This window comes from Vombatus ursinus, unplaced genomic scaffold (genome assembly GCF_900497805.2).
Source record: "Vombatus ursinus unplaced genomic scaffold, bare-nosed wombat genome assembly UNPS02014778.1, whole genome shotgun sequence".
NCBI lineage: Eukaryota > Metazoa > Chordata > Mammalia > Diprotodontia > Vombatidae > Vombatus > Vombatus ursinus.
In genome coordinates this window covers 26781581-26796476 of record NW_020954556.1, presented here as the reverse complement: position 1 = coordinate 26796476, position 14896 = coordinate 26781581, and the positions used below count along the sequence as shown (strand labels likewise).

The 14896-nt window shown below is 35.4% G+C and overlaps 1 protein-coding gene across 2 annotated transcripts in view; it reads right to left on the bottom strand.

Moving 5' to 3' along the window:
• Nucleotides 1-14896, bottom strand: part of VPS54 (VPS54, GARP complex subunit) — a 76969-nt gene that overhangs the window by 46443 nt on the left and 15630 nt on the right. For both annotated transcript variants that reach the window (XM_027865337.1, XM_027865338.1), the window contains exons 4-7: nucleotides 12156-12234; nucleotides 11241-11275; nucleotides 8665-8796; nucleotides 2868-3253 (exon numbers count right to left, since the gene is read on the bottom strand). In XM_027865337.1, coding sequence (XP_027721138.1) covers nucleotides 2868-3253; nucleotides 8665-8796; nucleotides 11241-11275; nucleotides 12156-12234 — 632 coding nt within the window. The remainder of the gene's footprint in view (nucleotides 1-2867; nucleotides 3254-8664; nucleotides 8797-11240; nucleotides 11276-12155; nucleotides 12235-14896) is intronic.

The window sequence follows — 14896 nt, the reverse complement described above, 5'->3', positions numbered from 1 at the left end:
TAATATTCAATATAATAAAAGTACTTTCATGATGAAGAATTGAAGAATGTGTCAAAATCTTAGAATTCAATATCAATCCATGTGACAAGTGACGATAGCAAAAGAAGAGCACACCACATATTAAGTTTTTTTAGAGATATAAAATGTCCACACCCCCCACATATAAAACATCCCCCTACTAAATATTTTAGAGCTGAAAAGAATCTTGAAGGTCATTTAGTCCAATTTCTCAATTTAACAGAAGAGGAAACCGTAACCTAAAGCAGCTAGTGACTTGTCTAAGGTCAGTTAGTGGAGGCCCAGGATCCAGGACACCTGTTTAATAATCTAAAGCTCTGTCCACTACACGTCATGGAATCAATTTTTCTCCACAGACAGCAATTTTGGGGGGAGTGACATGGCAAAGGACAACAACAATTTTTTAGGACTAATAATAGCTTCTATTTATAAAGCACTTTGCAGTTTATAAAATACTTTCCTTACAATAATCCTATGAGTCAGGTAGTACAAAATACTATTATCCCTCTTTTACAGATGAGGAAACAGGTTAAGAGGGGTTAAATGATTTACTCATTCAAAGTTCTAGGAACTGTTAAAGCATTTTTTTTAATTTTATTAAATGATCAAATGAAGGAAGAAATTCCGAATTACTTGCCTAAAAGCTTTGTTATGAATCAGTACATAATCCAAGGCTGAAGTCCACTGTCTATTATGATTAGACAATAGTAATTTTAGTAATTTGGTATTCTAGTATGGTCTCTGAATTGGGGTTACTATAGTAGTAAATTTATTTTAGAAATCAATTTTATTAATTTAAATAATACCCTGTAACTTGATGAAACTATTATGACATGAAAATGTGTACTAAGGCTGGTCTCCCATAAAATGTAAAGTGTTCAGATCTCTATTGGTTATACTCACTTGTCAAAAATCTCTTACTGATAAGGAAATACAGATTATAGCAAAATAAAGAGCTCTAACAAGTTATTATCACAAATAATTTAAGAAGGGCACGCAGGGCAGACATCTCATTTCCCATCTGGCTGAACTCCTGGACTTCATCATGGTCTCCAGAAACTCATCATCCTGCAAGATCACATCAACTCTGAAATTCCTAATGTTTAAGTGCCCCCTGCTCTTGGAGCCCCTACTTTCCTCTAATTAGAGAGGCCACCCGAATGGAGGTTTGAAATAGCCCAGGACTATCATTACCATCTCATAATTTCCCACTTGGCTGTACTCTTCTCTAGGTACCGTCTCAACCTCCCTCCCCTTTCATCTTTCAAAAGTTTCTCCTTGTTTTCCAATTTTAATCTGAGCATAGATCCAAATTCTACTTTAATATTATTTCTCACATTCTATCTCTTCCTTTTGCAAAATTTTTCTGAGAAAAAAACTACTCAATACTTATAATAAAAAGATTAAAGACAACAGTACGATTTCAAATGTATAAATGCTCCTTTAAAATCAAGGACATTTTAAGTCTGTCAGGAAGGTGTTTGTTTTCTTTTGACACACTAGTTGTATAAAAAGAGTATATACTTAAATATAACAAAGCATTTAAATAGCACCTATAGTTGAAGTTCCATATAGTATTCATAAGAAACATAATCTTCACTTTAAATATCTGACTAAAACTTTGCTACCCTCTTAAGTAAGATCGTTATATTTTATTCTAGGGCCAAAAATGTTTTTCTGCTTTAAAACTAATGTATAAAGAATATATACATTCTACTAAATGAGCTATGCCAATAAAAATCTGTTTGCATCAAATGCCAGGTTTGGAATGCAATTTCTTTTCACCACACAAGGGTTTACACTTGAACATATGAAGTCAACTTTGGTGGACTGAAATGGGTTTGTCTGTATATTAACTGCTCAACGTTACGTATTCGGGGAGGGGGGGTGAGGCAATTGGGGTTAAGTGACTCGCCCAGGGTCACACAGCTAGTGCATAGCATGTGTCTGAGGCTGGATTTGAACTCAAGTCCTCCTGACTCCAGAGCTTGTGCTCTATCCACTGCACCACCTAGCTGCCCCTGCTCAAGGTTAAACTTTGTTGAAATGTTCAAAGAAACAAAACTTTATATTCTTAAAGTAGTTTCAAATAATTCAAAAGCATATTCAAAGAATTATTCTTTAATTATTCTCAAAAGAAGAAGCCTAGACTAGGATTTTATACTTAGCTAGTATCAAGTATTCATCAAAATCCTGTTTTCATTTCCTATAAAGAGTTATGAGAGGCAGTGACACATGGATAGAGGGTTAATCTCAGAATAAAGAAAACTTGAACTTAACTTCTTAAAACCTCAAACAACTCTCTAAGACACTAAGTTTTTATATCAGTAGAAGGAATTTCTATACTGAGAGTTCCCTATATTAATGAAATCCTTAGTGTAGATTTTTAAAAATGTCATACTGACACAAACCTAGGTCAACATATAGTAATTGAGCCATGTCTAGTTCAATGAGGAAGATCTGGATTTTTCCCCCCATCTTATTATCAAATTGTTATCTTAAAAATCGTTGAGCAAATGGAATTTTTAAAGAGCTTTCATTATCCTTAACAAACTGTTATCAAATCATAGAAAATAACTGCATCATTAAGCTACAAACAGCCAGGTACAAATATTAATTTCTTCAATTAGTTTAGTTTCATGCCTTTATCCAAATGTCCCTGTAATATACACTTGACTTTTGGCTTGTTACTAAAACTACTACTATTAAAAACTTGAAACACTACTAAATACTAGGAAAGAGCAAGCTTCCCCCCCCATTTAATTATAAACCTATTTTAAATGTTTCAAATGAACATTTTAATACATGCCACATACGACGCTATTTCTAATGCATTACTGAGTACATACCGGAAACTATGAATGCCCTGAAGTTCCTGCTGCAGAACCTCCTGGGTTGTTGCAATTAAGTCCAAGGCTCCAACATATTCAGAGGTGGATAACAACACCTGTACTGTAGGCTGAGTCTGGTGCACAGTGGCCATTAACTTCAGTTTATTGTACACTTTTACACAGTTATTTCTGGTAAGGGCCAGTCTTAAAGTGTGCAGAGATCCTTCACACATTACTTTATCAATCTGTGCAATTTTATCTCGAAGCATTTTTACAGCCTGGGAAGTTTTCTTGAGGTAGTCCTGCAATTCGTGCTGAGAGGTCATTGCATGAAAAAATGCTTCTGAACGCAGAGAGATCTGATGAGCAATGTTTACTTCCACAATATCCAGATAATGGCTCAGCTTAAGAATGGAGGGGGGAAAAAAATCATGTGCTGTTATAATCAGTCAAGTACAAGTTTCCTAATGTGTGCATTTCTTGCAAGCCAAAATAAATATAGAAGTCACAACAATCATATGGGCAGATCTGTAAGAGTACTAGGTAATCTCCTGATTGTAGCATCCTTTATGTGGACCAAAAAAAAAAAAAACTAGTTAGGAAAAGAAAAAGAAGCTGTACTCCTACTGACTTCACCTTTACCACCCCCGAGCATCTTGTGCCCACCATGCGACTGAAGTTATTCCTTCCACAGTCACCAATGATCACTGCCAAATCCAATACCTTTCTGTTACATGGGACAGAACTGATCATCTCCTGCATTTGGATGCTCTCTCCCACTTGTCCTCAGGAGTATTACTCAAAACTGATTATCTCTTACCTGCCCTTACTTCTCTTTTGATATCTACTGGTTCTTTCTCCTCCTCTGACTCTTCTTACAGAATGTTATGCCCTCCAACATTTTGTCCTCTACCCTCATCTGCCTACACTCTCTTCTTTAATAATCTCACCCAATCACATAGCTTTAATTACTACCACTATCTCCACCTCTAAATTGGATCTCTCCATTGAGGGTCCTGAGGTGTAGAAAAAGGAAGAAGAGGGAGCTCTTGCAAATGGTTTCTATTTTCTCAGTTGAGTAAGAGTAGAGATCTATGCTTAGCCCTATGTTCTTTAATATTTTTATCAACACCTTGGATAAAGGCATAGATGGCATGCTTGTCAAACTTGCAGACACAAAGCCAACACATTAAATGGCAGTTAGCATTCATTAAGATCTTGACAAGCTAAAACACTGTGTGGAATCTATTGAGATGATATTTAGTAGGGAGAAATACAAAGTCTTGGAATAAAAAAAAAATCTACAAGTACAAGATGAGGGAACTAGATAACTAGAGAGCAATTAATCTAAAAAAAATCTGGGAGTTTCAGTGGACAGCAAATACAAGTCAAAAGGGAGATGCAGGAACCAAGAAAACTAAAGAAATTTTAGGCTGAATTACAAGAGGTACCACTTCTAGGATGAGGGAGATGACAAAGCTATTGTATTCTGTTGTGGTCAGACCACATCTGGAGGACTGCATTCAGGTCTCGGTTCAGTTTCATTTGAGAAAGAACACCAATAAGCTAGTGATCATCCAGGAAAGAGTAACCACGATGTCAAAGGGCTTTAAATTCATGCCATATAAGAATCCACTGACTAGGATACTTAGTCTGGAGAAAACAAAAGTCAGGGAAAACAGGATAGGTGTCCTACAAGGACTTAAAAGGCTCAGATGTGGACACAATAATATTATTAATAACAATTATACTTACATAGTGATTTAATATGTACAAAATACTTTCTACATATTATCTCATTTGCAACCCTCTAAGGTAGCTTATTATTATGCCTACTTTATAGACGAGGAAACTGTGCCTCAAAAATATTAAATGAGCCAATGATCACCTAGCTAATAAGTGCCATAGGCAGGATTTAAACCCAGCTGTGTCCTGACTAACACTTCCTACCAAATGTCATGCTACCTCCTGTGGCCTTATCATGCTTGACTTCATTGGGTAGGAATAGGAGCAATTCATGGAAGCTGCAACACAGCAAACATAGGCTTGATGCAAGGAAAAACTTCCCAAAGATTAGAGCCCTTGAGAAGGGGAATGAGCTGTGCTAGAAGACGGTGAGCTTTCCTGCACTAGAGGTTTTCAAGCAAAGGCTAATCATCTACTGAGTACATTTAAGAGGGTATTATCGTTCAAGAATGAGGTAAGCCAGACTGCCTTTGAGGTCCCCTCCAACTCAGATTCTGTGACATATCATTTGGCAGATGAAAATTACTAATGGCACAGCAGAAGGGCTTCCATTTATGAAGAAAGACGGTTTCTCCATATTGAGAGGGTACATACTAAATTTGATGCTATTCTCTATGGTGGATTATGGACTTTTTTAGAAGATAAAGGGATATTATGAAGGGTTAACAACAGACTTATCCTTGAAGTCCCACAAGCAGGTATATAATAAAAAAAAAAGTCCTTGCATCCAGAACATAGGACTATATCAACCATGAACATGGATAGTAGGACCTAGATGTGAATCTAAGATTAGAAAAAGAAAGAAGGAGCAAAGACCACCACAGAAAAGATTATTGGATCCAACACTGAGCCTTCTGAAATCCCTCTCTTCCTTTAAGACCCTGTTTAGGTACTACCTCCTCCACAAAGCTTTTGCTAGTTCTCCTCACAAACAACACCAGCTAGAAGTGATCTTTCTTTCTACTGAATATCTCATTTCTTCTGACCTTCTTTACACAATTATCACATTCCAAATGATATTATTTACATATATAACTTATACCCCTAATTAGAATTATGTTGTTTGTTTGTTTGTTTTTTAGGCAATTGGGGTTAAGTGACTTGCCCAGGGTCACACAGCTAATAAGTGTCAAGTGTTTGGTCTGAGGCCGGATTTGAACTCAGGTCCTCCTGACTTCAGGGCCGGTGCTCTACCCACTGCGCCACCTAGCTGCCCCTAGAACTGTATCATCAGTGTTGTGCACACAGTAAACACTTCAATGTCCAATGAATTGAGTCCTCCAATTTCAGGGGATGCAGAATTACTGCCTGTGTGACTTTGGCATATCACTTAACCTCCCCCGAGGCCTCAGTTTCTTCCTCTGTAAAAGGAGGGGGTTGTACTAGATGGCCTACCTGAGGTCCCTTTTAGCTCCAGATCTACGATCTGAAGAGAGAGAGGGGAAGACACACTTAACTTCCTTTTATGCTATTACTGTCTCAATTACACGTTAACAACACCATTCCAATTACAAGTGTGTAGAACATTTTCAGTGAAACAATAAGCTTTTCCTCAGGGATCACTTAGACCAGAAAGAATTCTCTATTCTTTCAATTCATTTTATTTTCAGTTTGCTCAAATTCTGTCTCATTTTCAACTTGAGATTTTAAAAACTTTATAATAAAAAAAGTCCCCAAAGCCAATTTACACGTGATATTTTATTTCAAACACAAACTTTAATTACTAAAGTATTTTGCAAAACCAAATAAATTCTAATCTCCATAAGCAAGAACACTTCAATGTTTGCTATTTTCTAACCATGCATATTCCCTTAAATATGCTATAATCCTATACATCCCATTCTTGTTCACAACTAGTTGCTTAAATCTTTCTCTCAATACTGAGGTAATCCTGAGCCTACTTAAAGACATATTACTTTAAGAAATGGAAATGGCAACTACCCTAATAAATACCTTCTAAAATATCTCCTTAGAAGTTAAAATGTTTAGATAGTTTCCTACTTTCTTTTAAAAATGTTTAAAAATTACTTCCTTAAGAAAAATTTAAAGGGGATTTTATCTTTCCTTTGGAGAGTTCAAGCATGGTATAGTGGGCCTGGATCATCTCAAAACGGCACTAATCTATGTAGGTATCAGTTTCCTTATCTGTAACATGAAAAGGTTGGAAAATATCTCTAAAATCCCTTCCATCTTTAAATCCACACTTTAAAATGAATGTATAGCAAAGGAACTAGTCTTATTTCTCCTTAATAGTATTTTTTTTCCCAATTACATATATAGTTTTCAACATTAATTTTTGTAGGGGCAGCTAGGTGGTGCAGCGGATAGAGCACTGGCCCTGGAGTCAGGAGAACCTGAGTTCAAATGCAGCCTCAGACACATAACACTTACTAACTGTGTGACCTTGGGCAAGTCACTTAACCCAATTGCCTCATCAAAAAAAAAAAAAAAGGACATTCATTTTTGTAAAATTTTGAGTTCCAAATTTTTTGCCTCTTTCCCTTCCCCCTCAAGACAGCAAGCAAGATGATAAAAGTTATACAGGTACAATCATGTTAAACACATTTAAAAGAGCTAGTCTTTTTCAAAGTAGGATTGCTGGTAAAGGGAATATAGGCTCTTTAATATGATCTATGAGAAAAGGGATCTTCTCTGATCTGTTCCACTTTTCTCTTCTAACCACAAAAGTTCATTGTTAAGGACTCAGACTTAGTGGAAAGCTTGTCAGGGTTATGCTTTCAGTCTGCCATAAGGTGTCACTAGAGAGTAAAGCAAAGCATTTTCTTCACAGATAAAGACTCACTATCTAACACTGCATCAATGTTCTTGCCTGAGTGGCAGAGAAAGAACAGAAACCAAATACTGATACCTCTGATCAAACTATGGATCTTTACTTCCTATTCTAATTTTAAAGGACATGTATTCTAGAAATAATGAACATGAGTTTGAAGTAAAGTACTTCAAAGTACAAACATCTAAACCTCAAATGCCAAATTAAACTACTTAATAATTTGTGGTACAATCAAACTAGTGTATGCAAATGTCTACCCCTATTTACTCTATTAAGTTTTAAAGAAAAGATGCTGGCCAATAAGACTAAGCATAAAAAAGGATGAAATTAAATTAATGTATTTTGTTTTTAAGAACAAAAAGTTTTGCTTCAAAACAACCACTTTTGTGGACTGAACAGGAAAATATTTATGACCAGAGATTATAAACTGCCATTTCATGGTTTAATGGAACATTTATGAAAAATAAAATCTTTAATAAGCCTAACATATTTATATAGAGAGTTAAGTTTACCAAGCATTTTCTTCACACTTCCAAGGCAGGAGGTACATTTTTACCGATGAGGAAAATAAGGCTCAGAAGGTGAAATGATTTGCCCAAGTTAAGAGTTAAGTATTAAAGTCAAGATTCAGGGCAGCTAGGTGGCATAGTGGATAGAGCACTGGCCCTCAAGTCAGGAGGACCTGAGTTCAAATGTGACCTCAGACCAAACACTTGACACTTACTAGCTGTGTGACCCTGGGCAAGTCACTTAACCCCAACTGCCTTAAAAAAAAAAAGTCAAGATTCCAACCCAGTTCTCCTGACTCCACTATTTTTATTATACTACACTGCCTCCTAGTAACTTAAAGAAGGTAATGAGCCAAAATCCTCTCTGTTTCACTTGTCATTTCAATGACAGCTCAAATAACTTTCTAAGCTGTTATTTTTGCTCATACTAAAAAGGCAATGTTTATTCTATATAATATACAGCTTCAAATGAAAATTTTCTTAAATATGAAGGGAAGAAGTCTTGAACAATAAATTTTCCTTCCACCAATACAGTTTATAAACTCCTTTATAGAGGAGAAAAGATTTTATTGTTTTCTTAGTCAACGTTTGTAGGCTTAATAATTACTAACAGTGAGGTTAAAGCGTTAAAACATAAAAACAGTGAGGTTAAAAACATTAAAAAAAACTTAAAACTATTCTTACAAAGAAATGATGCCACTCTTTAAAAATGGAATTTTCTATATGACTTTTAAAAGTTACAGTGAATAATCTCATGGTGAGAATTTACCTTTTCTTGAAGCAACTTTGAGGATGCTGCATCACGATTTCCTTTTCCCCCAGCAGTATTAAAGTGAGACCATGGTAAAACTGAATTAAATGTTAAGGGATCTTCCAAGGCAAAATCTGGTTTCAAAAAAATCTAAAAGAAAAAAAAACTATCTCAATCTCTCACAGGCACTTTCCTTGTCATATCCCTTCAAGCATTCATAAGACTATGAGTAATAAATCTGTGAAACACTACATATGAATAGCATAAGCAAATTAAAAGGATGTATGATTTAAGATTCCAAATAATTAATATACATTATCTAATCAAACCAGCTTGGCATGGGGCAGCGGAGTGGATAGGATCACACTCTCTCTATTGGAGGCCAATGTGGAAGTATGGGTTCCCTGCCATTTCTTTAGTCTTTCCTTTTGCATTACCCCTAGAGAATGTTCTTATCTGCTAGGTAGGGAAGTCACTCAGAAAGTATGAATAGTTATCTGTATCCAAAAGACAAAGGACATCTTTGAAGAGAAATAGCCAAAATCCCAATTGCTTTTTGGCTATCTCTACCTAGATGTCCCGCTGGCACCTCAAATTTAAACTTTCCAAAATTAAACTCATCTTTTTTTTCATTCATTCAACAAGTATAACTCAGCGTCTCCTACGTACAAGGTATTGTACATAGGTCCTCAGGATTAAAAAAAAAAATTAAATCATTTTTGACCACAGCGAGCTTACATGCTACAGGAAGGAAACAATATATACTGGTAAATCAATAAAAACCATATATAATGCAAACACAAATGATTTTTTTTGGTCAAGGAAGGCACTAACCACTGAGGGGAATCAGGAAAGGTATCATGTGGGAATTGGCAACTGAACTGAGCTTTGGAAGGAGCTAGGGATTACACAGGGTGGAAGTGGAAAAGGAAGGGCATTCCAGACATACAAGGAAACAGCCTGTGCAAAGCCACAGAGGCAGATAAAATATCATGTATGAAACACCACAAATACAAACCAAGTAGGCTAGTATGACAGAAACAGTGTATGTGAAGAGGAATAATATGAGATAAATATGGAAAGATAGCCTGGAGACAGTCTGTGAGGGCTTTGAATGCCCTTCAGAGGCTTGTGTTTTATCTTATATACAACAGGGAGTTAGTTTTACTTCGACGTTTCTTGATCAGGGAAATGACGTAGTCAGATCTCTGCTTTAAGACTACCAATTTGGAAGCTACATGGAGGATGGATCTGAAACAGGAGAGATATGAAGCAGAAAGATTAAGTGGGCTGCTAATGTAATGGGCTGTTAATGTGGTCCACTAGGGTAGGGGCCAGGTGAGTGGACAGCAAAGGACTGACATGAAAGATGTTGTGGCAATGCATTAGATGTGAGGGTCAGGTGAAGGAAATGGAAGAGCTGAAGATGACAATGAGGTTACAAACCTGAGTGACTAGAAGGATAATAATGCACTTGAAAAAACACAACAAAACAGGGAAGTTAAGAAGAACAGTGCATTTAGGGCTGGGTGGTCAGATAATGAATTCTGTTTTGGACGAATGCCATCTAGTTGAAGATGTCCAACTGGCATATCTGGGAGTCTCCACATAGAGAGGAAAACTGAACCTATGACAGCTGCTGATGTCACCATGAGAAAAGACATGGTGGGAAAGAAAAGGAAGCAGGCCTAAGACGGACCCTTAAGGGATACATGTAGGGGGTTAGAACATATCTACCTATTTCCATTGTGATGACTCTAGTTCAGGCCCTCATTATCTCTTGTCTGACCTTCTGTGGTAACTTCCTTATTATACTTCCTACCTCAAGTCTCTGTCCTCTCCAATCCATCCTTAACACACTTTCAGAGTAATCTTCCTAATGGGCTTTTCTAATTATATCATTCATTCCTCTATTCACAAATGTTCAGTGGCTATTTATTATTGCCTACGAAATAAAATAAGAACTTCTTACCCTAGTATTAAAGGTCCTTCACAATCTGATTCTAACCTACTTTTCCATTTCTGTCACATATGTTCTCCCTTCCTATATTCTATATTCCTGCCAAACTGGACTGACTTCTTCCCAGGTTTTCCCTCTTCTATATCTTTCCCTCTTCTCACAAACAAAACAGGCATTTGCTCAAATCCTGAATTGACTTCTTCTATGAGCCTGCCTCATCTCTATATATTAAAGTCTTTCCCTTCCTTCAAAGTCCAACTCAGGTACCACGTTCTTCAGTGAAGCTTTTCCTGACTCCTCTACCCTGCACCATCCCCAAATGAAAATTACCCCTACCTCTTCAAATCTTCTTTCCCCAAACTTTTCCCCTGAACTAATATAGAGATAAGAAAAATTAACTAGAAACTACAGAGATAACCTTCTTAATCTTTGATTTTCATGAGGCTTAATGGCAAGTTGATTAAGCTCCTTGGGCCTCAGTTTCCTCATCTGTAAAATGAGGGGGTTGCACTACATGACTTCTGATTTTCCTTACAGCTCTAGATCTATGATCTCATGAAGAGGGAACTCAGGGTGAGCAACTCTTGGAAGACAAAATCCTGAAAATCTGAAAGGCAGCTTTTCTCTAAAGTACCTTAGGTACTTGCTCCAGATCTGTCCTGGATTTATCTGCAAGAAAAAGAAAAGAATGTGTGATGAAAACCTTTTATTTCACTGTGGCCTTAAACAAAACTTCTTGTAACTAGGGGACCACAACACAATAACCACCTCTACGTTTGTACATTTGCCACCCTTTTTTTTGGTTCCTGTATGACCAGCACTGTGCTAAGTGCTGAACAGGAAATATTATGTGTTTCAAGATCAGTTTTCATTAATTGTGCAGTTGCCTAAGAATCATTTATGTTAAAAAAAAAAATCATTTATGTTACATGTCCATTTTACTAGAGAAAGCAAAATGTTTTATAATGATCAACTGAATATAAAGTGAATAATAGTGAGATTAAATATGGTATATTTGGTACTTATGACAAACTTATGCGAACTTTAACACAATCCTAAAGAAGGCAGAAAATACAGCAGAGAAACTATGTTTAAAAAAATACAAATTCAAAATCTAGCAACAACAAAAATTTTTTAAAAGGCTTTAATCTAAAGAATAGATGAATTAAGAAAATTTTCCAAAATATACAACAATTTGAAGAATTCCTTAAAAGCAAGGGATGGTTTTCTATGCAAAAGGCTGAAATTTTTTTTAAAAATTATTTTTCCTAGCCAAAATACTCTCCCTTGCCAAGGCTACTACCATCAAACACACATATTGGAATAGGAGAGGAGAAGGAAGAGAAGAGGAGATTTTGTTAAAAATACTTTTTACAGTTATTATTGTAATAAAATACAAAAATGTTACTAGGAAGTAGAATATGTACTTATTCCTTTGGAGACAATAAATCCAAATTGATGTTACTTTTTTCATTCATTCAATCAAGTATATTAAGTTCTTACTTCACTCTAAGTACTATATTATATGATCTTAAAATATGCACCATACCATGAGTATGTAAGAGAGTCCTATCAAAGGTATCTTTTGGAGGACAAATAGTCTTGCATCTCTCATGAATCTTCTCTCTCTATTTAAAAAAAAAATCAAGACAGTATGTTCCATTACTACCAAAAGATAATGTGAGTTTTAAAATCATAAAAATGTTTCAACATATGCTAGTATAGTATACTCCCCAAATTTCCAACTTTTGTCATTAGTCTCAACACTTAGGAATACAACTAACTCAAAAGTGTATTTATGTGTGGTACATGGGAAATAACACTAGACAAGGAGTCTAGAGACGGGTTCAAATCCTGCCTTTGTCACTTATAAGTTGCGTAAACCTGGGGCAAATCAATTTCTCTATCTGTTTCACTGCCTGTAAAATTTAATTGTGAGGAAATCATGTTGTATATCTTAAAGCACTATATAAATGTGCATTATTGTTATTACCAAATATAGCTGCAACAAGATCATATGCTAATGGTCAATCCACTTGACATATTTAATAAAACTTCGTGGAGTTTGAATAGCGAAAAAAAAAAAAGAAGAAGCAAGGCAAACGGGAAGTGCTCATCTAAATTCTTGGTAAGGGAGAATAAAAGATTATTTTTTTTAAAATGCTGCACTGACATTTGAATGCATATGTATTAAATTCAGATATAATCTACATATTACTATTAAATCTTATGTGCTAACATAAAACCTTATTCTAATTCCAGGTCAGGATCAGGATCACCAGCATGTCTGTCATTCTAGGGGATGTGTGCAGTATGGGAGTTGAAAATCTGATGCATCCACAAAGGGGCAGTCTAGCATAGGAAAAAATATTGGACAATGAGTCAGGAGCTCTGGGTTCTACTCTCACTTGTCACTAACTCATTTAATGACCTGAAGCAAATAAATAACCTTTCTATAAGTGATTCCTCATTAATAAAAATAGAGAAAATATTTTAACTATCTACAGAGCTATTGTGAGGATAAAATAATGGATGAGAAAGAACTATAAAACAATAACTGCTATATAAATGTCAGATACTAGGTAATGATGAAATCTGAATTTAATACTCGAGGAAAAGTCACTAGGCTGTTCACTTACTTTGACCTAGGAATACAAAAGAAGATACAGCATAATATATTCATTTAACTAATCATTAGTAGGACAATTCATGGGTTCAAGGGCATTAAACAAAATCACCCTCCGAAAACTCTAGTCAATGTATGGCTGCATTCAACATGGAAAGTAGCATTAGATTTGGAGAGTAAAATTAAATACTAACAGACAAATACATTATCATCTTGATATCAATAATAAGACCATATACAAGAAATTCCAGCATGAAATATGAACAGATATGATCAGATGAGGAAATGCAAAGAAGTGTTAATGAAATTTAGATATTGTTGCTGGTAGGAAAAAGAGGAATAATTAAGCTTACTAATATCCTTAAATATTTGATGGAGTTCTGTGATAAGCAGAATTTTTTCTGTGAGACATTTGTTAAAAATGTAAAAATATATAACAATCTACACTAATTACAGCAACACAACCAGATGCTGATCGTAGAGCTAAGGGTAAAGCATAAGATTTAGACAAAATTTATATTTGAAAAATTTCAAAATGTTGCTGAAGGTCTTCTATCAGTCAGGATTCAGTTCAGAACTCCTCTAAAACTTGCAGTGAACTTTGTAGTCTCATGAAATAGAAAGAAGCCTTATTTTTTCCTGTTGAAAATGAGACTAAAGCTTCAGTTATTGAACATAGTAATGAACAGCACTGCTATACTGTTGGTAAAGAGTATTTATATCAACACATTCATATAAAGAATTAAAGGCTTAGAAAAAAACTAGCAACAATATCCAAAATAGGAATCAACTGAAAAATTCAAACAAAAAGCCAATCAACCAGCTTAATTAAGTTCAAAGGGTTGGCTACTATGTGATCATTTTTTTCAGCTGTAACAACTTCAAGAAGAATACAATGAAAAGGCTGGAAAGGATACCCAACTCAATGTATAAAGAAAGCTCCAAAAAGATCTCAAGGGCTACAATGATGGACCAAATCTAGTAAGATAAAATTCAACAGAGATAAATGTAAAGTCTTTCTTACACTTGGGTTTAAAAAAAAAAATCCACATAGGTACATAATGGGGATGGCATCAGTAGATGAGAGTTCATGTGAAAAATTACTAGTTTTAGTAAACAGCTAGTTCAATATATGTAATCATCAACAGTGCAATAGAGACATTGAATAGTGAAAAGAATGCTGAGTTTGGAGTCAGAGGATATGGTACGAATCCCAGCTCCACTATTTACTATTTGTGAGACCTTGAATGAGTCACTTCCTCTTCTCTAGGCCTCAGTTTCCTCATCTATAAAATGTGAGAATTGGACTAAAAAGTCTCTGGGGTGCCCTACAGCTTTAAGTCTATGTCTTCATGACTTTCTGAGACAGAGAGTGTTGTGAGCAGTTAAGAGTGAAGAAATCTTACCTATATTAATGAAATCAAGAATCCTTGAAATATTGACATGCAATGCATTTAGTTTAAGTAGTAGCAAACAGCATCTCATTACAGTAAGTCACTGATTAATAGTCAAGAGTAATAGCTTAATGCTTTGACCTGTACTGAAACTAAATTTGATAAACAAAGGAAGAATACAAATACAAAAGAACACACACACAGACACACAGACACACACACACACTCACTCACTCACTCACTCACTCACTCACTCACTCACTCACTCAC